Source organism: Sesamum indicum, linkage group LG3 (genome assembly GCF_000512975.1).
Source record: "Sesamum indicum cultivar Zhongzhi No. 13 linkage group LG3, S_indicum_v1.0, whole genome shotgun sequence".
NCBI lineage: Eukaryota > Viridiplantae > Streptophyta > Magnoliopsida > Lamiales > Pedaliaceae > Sesamum > Sesamum indicum.
This window is the reverse complement of record NC_026147.1, coordinates 157936-166834: the sequence shown is the minus strand read 5'-3', so window position 1 is coordinate 166834 and position 8899 is coordinate 157936. Positions and strand designations below refer to the sequence as shown.

At 36.3% G+C, this 8899-nt stretch overlaps 2 protein-coding genes across 2 annotated transcripts in view; both read right to left on the bottom strand.

Moving 5' to 3' along the window:
- Positions 1-2365, bottom strand: part of LOC105156816 (solute carrier family 25 member 44) — a gene marked incomplete in the record, with an annotated part of 6040 nt that extends 3675 nt beyond the window's left edge. Inside the window, 3 exon segments of the mRNA XM_011073043.2 lie at positions 156-352; positions 797-1178; positions 2026-2365. Of these exon segments, the coding sequence (XP_011071345.1) occupies positions 156-352; positions 797-1178; positions 2026-2096 (650 nt within the window).
- On the bottom strand, positions 5553-8369 carry LOC105157046 (inositol transporter 4-like). Its single transcript, XM_020692932.1, has 7 exons — positions 8232-8369; positions 7964-8123; positions 7665-7734; positions 7192-7527; positions 6987-7094; positions 6274-6888; positions 5553-6161 (listed from the first exon to the last, which is right to left on the bottom strand). The coding sequence occupies exons 2-7, from the start codon at positions 8050-8052 to the stop codon at positions 5679-5681; spliced, it is 1701 nt and encodes a 566-aa protein (XP_020548591.1). The 5' UTR covers positions 8053-8123; positions 8232-8369; the 3' UTR covers positions 5553-5678.

Sequence of the window (8899 nt, the reverse complement as noted above, 5' to 3'; positions counted from 1 at the left end):
CCATTTCTACATGAGATGGTTTCCTTTCTAAATCATCCCTATAGCCCACACTCCTAAGGTCATAAGGCAAATTTATCAGAGCGAACCAACCAGACATGGTAGAACTCTTTTAGTATCAGATGCCACTATGACTCTGATTATGACAACAGGTTTACCTCCAAATGATGTGTTGGGCGGCACCATAGGCACCCCACCAAAGTGCTGATGCGGGTGACTGTGTTATAGCTGTTAGTCCAAAACCTCTATACATGCCACGAAATCCTTCAGCTTTTATCACCTTGCTTACAACATCAAATGGACCATTGCAAGATTTGGTCCCTGGAAGCCCTTGAACCATCAACCTCTGGCAGATCTGGAAAGGAGTGAATGATTTTAAAGTTTGGATCAAGAGGGAAGTAGTCAACAGTGTTTTACATAGAATTCTCTGCTAAGTATTAAAATAGTTCTTGGGGAAGTATTAGAAAACTGCTACTCCTGTTGTATCAGCCACTACAACTATGTATGTGATTACATGCATGTACAAAGATCAGGCCAGTCTTAATATGTATTATATATGTGTGTGTGTGTAAATTCTGAACAGAAGAGACACATCTGTTCATAAATATACTATAGGAGCCATCAGTTCTCAAAAATAGACTTGTGCAGAGATTTTTCCTGGGACAATGTATTACTAGCTATCAGATCTATCTGCTCTGCTTTATAGAATAAGATTTACTGGATTCCAAACATACACTCGCAACCATATGGAAGAATTAATAATACCCAGCATGTAAAATGGTAAGATGAGAATACCCACCACATCCAATGGAACAAAATATACACAGGAAACTAGGTTTGAAACCATTCCTGCGACTCCATTTGCAATACCAATTCGTGTTGCTTCCGGGACATTCAAGCCTTCAGTATATTTCAGCGTCATATCCTTTGAAACTTCAAGTGAAGTTAAAGCCAGGACTCGACCAGGCAGCGATCCAATGGCCGATGTGCCAAAGCCTCTAAAAATACCAGGAATACCATCCCTCCTAATAATGTGTCTGAAAACAGATAATCCAGTCATCTGAGATAAGCTAGATCCAGCTACTTGCATTCTCGTCTTCACAACTGCTGTAGGGTGTATTAAAGCTGACTGTGCAGTAAATAGAATAGCTCCAATGACATGAAACCTCGTTTTATCCAACCTACAGTTATGGCACACACAAATCAACAAGCCATCACATTTCATGACTAGATTGTCATGCTGCTGGCTGATCACTCAGTAAGAGGCATATGCGTGTCACAGAAAAATAATATGAAAAGAACTAAATCAAAAAGGCCAAAACAAGAAACTATTCCATCTGGGAGAAAGATGCCTCGTATCACAGAGCAGAGAACCTGAAGAAAAGGCAGACTTATTCAAACAGCACAATGAGTCATCATCATTCGAATTTAAAGTGGATGTTAGAGCTCACAGTTACAAATGCAGTCTCGGCACATTTTCTCAAGAAGGTCAGGGCCAAAGGGATTGCTGTATTAAATGAGAAAAGCTAATTTTCATTGGCAAAGTAAAACTAATCCACTTTCACAACCTTAACATTCTCCCAGCAACCACAGGAGCCGGGAGTCGTTATCAGTAGTTTTTAGGTGATCATTTCTGGATTCTGTCAATATAATCACAGCTTCGGCAGCTTAACTACAAAATTTATGCGTATCCATGTATAGCAGCTTCTCCATCTTTACTACAAGATCACATTAATTTTTACCTTGATATCTAAAATAATTAATTATATCCAAATCTGCTTTTATAAGAAAAATTACATCGCTCCCCCGCACTTAGCAGAAAATCCTGGTTACTAATGGGCAGCAGCAATTATTTTCTGGACGGGGAAAACCAAAAAAGACAAATCAAGATGGTCCGTCACAGGAAACTTCGTGCCGAAACACTAGGATAAGCAAAGCAAAACGGCGATAATGAAGAAGTAAAAGATGATAACAGTAGGCAGATAGGAGAAGCATGCATAAAAAAACCGTGGTTGTAGTTATAATTACCTATCCCAGTTGATCTCAGTGTCGGCAAGAGCCAATTCCGGGGTAGCAGCATCTGCAGCTTCTACAGCCATTGCTGCTTCGGTGGGGTGGGGTTGAGCGGAGCGCGATTTGAAGGGCAGAGTAGCCAGCAATATTTTCTGCTGCTGGGAATAAAGGAGAAGAGTGGAGAAGGTTCCAGCAACAGAAATGCATCATTCATTATTCATTTCATGGGGTTTCGCACTATTACCATTATTTTTTAAATCAACAACGGAAGATCATAAGGAGCAAGATCAAGAACCTCGCATGGAAGAAAGGAGGGTTTTAGGGCAATTTACCAATTTCTCTTTCTTTCACAATAAATTACAATCAACCTTTTGAAACTTATCATGATTATAAGTACTATTTTATTGTTTATAAAAATATGAATATTTTTTAAAATTAATCGTTGTTCAACAAATATCATTTATAATTGTTTGATACGAGAGATATTATTAGATAATTTTTAATTTTAAATTAATATTTGTAAAATTTTAGATAATAAAATAATTAATTATCTTTTACTAAATTAATTTTAAAAAGTTCAGTATTAAATAAATGATATGATTGTCTTTTACTAAATAAATAATTAAAAAGTTTGGTATTAATTGTAAGGTGTTTATTTCCACTAATTTTTTATTGTGTTTACTTTGATGGTTCCTTGTCATTTTTTATAGCAAAATAACGTTTCAATCCTTATTTTTTAAATTTAAAGTGACAGCAAAAAGTTTGCCCAAATTATAGAATTTGCCCTAACACTAATCTTCCGCTGTTGGAGAATTTTTTGCTGGAGAGGTCCAAACTTCCAATGTTATTGTTCGATTTCAAAATTGAAATTTTTTCGAATTTATTTTGGTTTAGAAAAAAAAACAGAACTTAAAAATCAAATGGAGTTCACCCAAAAAAATCTGAAAAAATGGGTCTCCAAAGTTCAACACAACTTCTTTCTTAACATGTTTCAGCTTGGGCTCATGTAAGTTTTTTATACCTATGGAACTTAATGGTAATGTGATGGAGATGCAATTAATTCTTAAAGAAGGAATTCTTGAAATTGATCCACATAGGGACTATTGAAATAGTAATAAAAGTGACTTTTAAGGAAGGAATTGATTCAAAAATATATTTATCGATAATGGATAGAACAATCGATAACTTAAGAGATGGTTGTTTTGGAACAATGATAGAAAATCTGTATGCAGGAAAATTGATGTTTGACATTTATTTTAGGATTGCATACAACCTTACAGACCAAGATTTTAGTAGAGTCTTAACCCTTCATCAAGATTTTAAAAGAAAAGATCTAATAAAAGAAGGAAATAGACTATATTCTATAACTTATAGAATTGCATATTGCCCTTTCCAATACACATCATTCGGATTTGTTTCTTAGAAAAGAGTATGTTGAGATTCCTAAAATTTTCAAGGAATTCGCCAAGGTAATGACACCAGATCCTATTAAGATACCGAGAATAGGCGGTGTTGATATCATCATGAAAGATCACCCAATTTTAGATAGAACACTTAGCTCTAGAACTGAGTTTAGTAGTCGAATGTCCTTTTCGGAAGATAAGATTACAGGCTATAAAGGAAAGGAGAAAGAATTATTAAAAGCTTTAACTCCTCATGAGATTAGGATTGATAACATAAAAAACTTAGATGCCATGAAGGATGGAAAGAAATACAAGTAATATTTGACATCACTAAGAAAGAAAATATTTTTCCTTGTGATCACTTATATCATTTGCAGCAACCTGTTATTGGAAAATATGAAGCATGTTAGAAATAACAGGCCATGAAATTCTAGTTGCAGGACGAGAAAATAGGTGTATGACTTTGGAGTTAAGTTTCCTTGAAGACCATAAACCATGGGAAAGGAAAGGTAATGAAATGGAATTCAGTCTTGAAGGGGTCACCACCATGTTAGAATGCATCAATAGAGTTTTGAACGAGGGTTACCACCTGCATGTGACTGCAATAATAGAAATAACCTTTGCCCATTCTGTTCAATATTTTTGTGAAAGGACAACGACGAGTATTGTAATGTTACACAACAACCAACTTTGGAAGGGCATACAAGTTGTTCAAGCATTGTTCCGAAAAAAGTGTTGAGCATGTGGTCATGAGATACCATCAGTTTGAATAGTTCACCCGAGTCGTTATAAAACACTACTGTGGACATGGACTTAATACCCACGTTATCAAAATTGTCACCCGATAACATGTGACAAATGGAGTCAGTTTGAGATCCCTTGCTCATGTTCAAAAAGTATGCACTGCATATATGATTAGCGCATCATCAATGATTAAGGATTATTGATTGGATAGTTTACAGAAGGACATATTCTAAGTCCTTCCAACCTTTATGAAGAAAGATTATTGGGATGTCCCGAAATTTAAGTTGGTCCATGACATTATTCTTCGTGTCTGTACTCATCCTGGTCAAAGCCCAACATCACATATTCAAAATGAGATGAACTAGCGACAAACACGTCAAAGACTGCAACACCAACAAATCGGAAATCCTTCAAGACAACCTTATGTGTCACTGTTGGGTTGCATACGATAAATAATATTTGTAATAATTGATTGTATGTTTTGAATTGATAAACTTTTAAATTTATTATTATTAAAATATTTAAATTTATAATAAATAACCTGATGAATAATAAATATAATTTTTAAATTAAAAAAAAACAAAAAGAAAAGAAAAAGAGGAGTGTTGGATGACATCCACAACTCCACACAACATTTAAAATAAAAAGAATAGCAAGTTGTTGCATCCATGCATTGCCTTAAAATTGTTAACAGAATAAAAACTGTTTTGTTTTTTAATTATTTTTTTATATCCATAACTTGCTTTAAAATTATTAATAAAATACAAATTATTTTCTTTTTGTTATTTCTTTCCTTTTTTAGCATCTAAGTCCATATGATATGACAACCATATACAGAACTACTTTATGTTCCTTTAATAATAATTTATTTTTGGATATGTTCGTCCATCAACGTCTTTTCAACATTTATTCTTGAAATTTAATGTCCATCAGTATAAATTTATTCAAATAATTATTATTAACCTCAATGAGATAAGTGGTTATGTATTATACTATTTATTTTATTTAAAAAAAATTATATGTATATTAAATAAAATAAAAAATACAATAGAAATTAGAATAAAAAAATTCAATCCGACGCGCAACACCTGCTCCACAAAATTACTTCAGTCTCTTCCTCTTGGGTGAACAACTAATGTACATTAGTCTGTACAGACAGTCGGAAAAAATCACATGAACAAGAAACATCTACGTATGGTCATGGAAGAAGTAAGAAAAATTGAATATAAGTAATGCGAAAATTTTCGTTCCGATTAAGTTTGGTCGAACCAAACCAATCATATTTGTTACGTGATTGATCTTTTTTTAAATTATACATCAATCACATGACAAATATATTATACTTGTCAAATGATTTTGTTCAAATTCAGACGAGCATTTCCCTTTTTGTTGGAAACACCAACACCAAGAGGAGTGTGGTGCATTGCAGGGATATAGTTCCAACCAAAAAATGTTTTGCTTATTTACAGGCCAGGCCACACTCATCATGAGAAGGAGAAACTACAGACCCTTTTGTTGCAATTAAACTTCGTGACCCTCTTTCAAATTTTTACCCTTTCCCGGCCTCTTCTTAAACGGAGAGTATCCTTTCTGCAACATCTTCTCCACCTCCTCAAACTGCAGACCTTTGGTCTCTGGTACAAAGAAGAAAATGAAGACAAGTCCCGTCAATGAAAATGCTGCGAACAATAGAAAGGTTCCAGAAGATCCCAAATGTTCAGTCAGCGTTAAATACGTTTGGCTAACAATCAGATTAGAAGTCCAATTGGCAACTGCAGCCACCCCACCACCAAAACCTCTGTACTTGAGTGGATATATCTCTGAGTTCACGATCCATGGCACCGTCCCCATACCAGGCGAGTAGATTATAATGTACAATCCTAGGAATACAACAGCTAAGAATCCCATCTTACTCGGGCACCCTTCTGTGTACCATGTTCGTTTCGCTGCTTGACAAGCACCTTTCACCACATCGTTTGAAGCCAGACATGCACCGGCATGATACTGATCATAACAATATATGGACAGAATTAATTCTATATATGTTTTACAGGTAAGAGATGGGCAATGATTGGATGCAGGATACTATGAAATAAGCGAACTTTTGTGAGCTTACTAGGCTGGTTCCAGCTGAGCAGAAAGCACAACCAGTGTCCTTCTCCAAACATCGCGTGCAACCCCAAGAAGTGGCATCATTAGCTTTGGTGTACGCCGGGCAAGTTGAATTGGCACCGAAAAATGCACTCTCTGTCCGACTGATATCTGGTGCAGTGACAGAAGCTCGATAAAATACAAAAGATAGCACCACAAGGCAGGAAATTATTCCCATCATGGAGATGATCATAAGTCTCCTCCTCCCGTAACGATCCACAAAGCAAATGCTGACTATGGAGCCGATTGCATTTAGGCCAGAAGTGATGAGAGAGAGTGCCATTGCTGTTTTGTTTGATGCAAATCCTGCAAATTGGATTATTGTTGGGCTATAGTACATGCCGGTGTTTATGCCAACAAATTGTTGGGCCACCTGAACTGTAATCCCAGCATATAGTCCTCTTCGGACAACATCATTCCTCCAAGCATTCTTAAGTTGGCCAAACATGCCCCCATCCCCTAGAGAACTTTCATTGGCTTTGTCTTGCTCAATTGAGATGCGCAGAGCTTGTAGCTCGTCCTCAACTTCTTCAGAGGTGTATATTTTCTCTATTATAGACCTCGCCTCGTCCTCTTTCCCCTGATTCACGTTTGAAAACACAACACGAATTATTGGATTGAAAGATTGACTATTGAAATGCACTATGAAACTGATTAATATAGAAGTGATAAGCTTACATTACGAAAAAGCCATCTCGGGGACTCGGGGAGTGACAACATCAGCACAAATTGTACCAGCGCAGGAACACCAGCAACACCAAGCATCCAACGCCAGTTCCCCTTGACCTAAGACATATCACTTTTTGCTTTGTCACTTGATGAAATTCTCCAAATATCACTAGTAAGTGGTAAGTAAAAAGAGAAGGGAAACAGAAAAGGTTACATGGGTGAATGCTAGATTGACAAGATATGAAAGGAATTGGCCTCCCGTGATTAGAAGACCATTTGTGCTTACAAGTGCACCTCTGATTCTATGAGGTGAAGATTCTGAAATGTAAAGAGGAGCAGTCATGGATGCCATCCCAACTCCTAATCCCACAAAAACTCTACCAAGAATTATCATCCACGGTGCCGGAGAAAGAGCCATGATAATTGCCCCCACGAAGAAGAGAAAATCAGCTACCAATATTGATATTTTCCGTCCAAACCTATCGTTCATCCATCCACCTACTCCAGCACCGATAATGGCACCTGCGACAGCCATGCTCACAATGGTTTCCTTCAATATGCAAACATAAACTGGTTTAGTTCTCAAGGCAGATTAAAGATGGTTGTAGATGAGAAAATATAGATCGATTGATGAGATGATACCATCCACCATGCTTTATGCTATAATAATGATTAGAAATGACATACCTGTAGCCATGTTTTCTTATCAACAGATTCAAAATCCTCCCTAATGTAGAGGAGGGCACCAGAATAACACCTAATGAATCCATGAAGAAAATCAGCATGTGGAGTTGTATACAGAGAACATGCAAAATGTTAACATATTTGCTTTTTTTGGTTATTATATTGGGCAAATGATGATGGAGAAATATCTATACAAGATTTGGCAATACCAATCCAATTTCAAGGCGTATAGTCCATTATACTGCGAAAAATGGGAGAAAGAAATTGAAGAAGAAGGTTATTTGTTGGTGGTGGTGGTGTACCAGTGTCGTAGCCGAAGAGGAGGCCTCCGATTCCAGCTGATAAGGCCAACCTCATGATGTAAGGTGTTCTCCAAGTTGTCCTCCAGCATTCTGTAAACTCTGTCTTATCTGTGTGTGTGATTCCACCCTCAACCATGTTGATGTCCAACTATATAGGGAGCTGTGATGGCATAAGAAAAATGTTGCAATGATGCATGGACATGCGATATATATCATGGTGGAAGGAACAAGAAACCAAGAAGGAGAATTAAGGAGAAGTTACTAATACCTTAATAAGAGAATTATTTATGTCTTGCTGTGCTCGATTTTGTTTCTCTTGCAATGTAGTCTCGGGATCCCAGTCACAAACAATAAACTCTCAACTCTTGAATGCCACATTCAGAAATACATATATATATGTAGAGAGAGAGAGAGACATAAATTAGATGGGAAGTTGAGAAAAGAAACAGGGACCGTACAAGAGTGACTTTAATTTAGTTAATATCCATCCCATTTAATTAGATACTGATGAAAAACTTGAAGCATCCTTGAATCCCGGGTTGTGACATGAAAATTAGTTAATTCTGGGAATTTGGTGGTTGACTAGAATCAGGCAATAATAGCTTAATAGATTTCTCCGAATTCGCATGCTTCTACAACGGCAGATTTAAATAGATACTATTGTAGGAAAAACACTATGTACACAATCCTGATTTCATTGTTCTTCTGTTTTATGCATGCCTTGAAATCTATGGATACGAGAAATGCTTAGCACTTTTTAACAACTCAACCAGTAAGTTCCACAGCCCAAATAGATAATTATAAGTTGGTGATTTTGATAATAAAAGTTGATAAAGATATGATTCAAAGAAGGCCCGTTATCAGAAGTTGGCAAAAATACAAACATTTTATTGTGTCACTTACTTGAAGAAGAATATGATGTTATATTGGTAGAGG

Bases quoted from the DNA above. Each gene is read 5' to 3' on its own strand.
- LOC105157046 (XM_020692932.1), bottom strand. From the start codon at position 8,052: ATGCTGGAGGACAACTTGGAGAACACCTTACATCATGAGGTTGGCCTT. The intron at 7,528-7,664 runs GTATGTCATTTC...TGCATATTGAAG, and splicing joins ATAAGAAAACATGGCTACAG to GAAACCATTGTGAGCATGGC. The intron at 7,095-7,191 runs GTAACCTTTTCT...GATATGTCTTAG, and splicing joins TCAATCTAGCATTCACCCAT to GTCAAGGGGAACTGGCGTTG.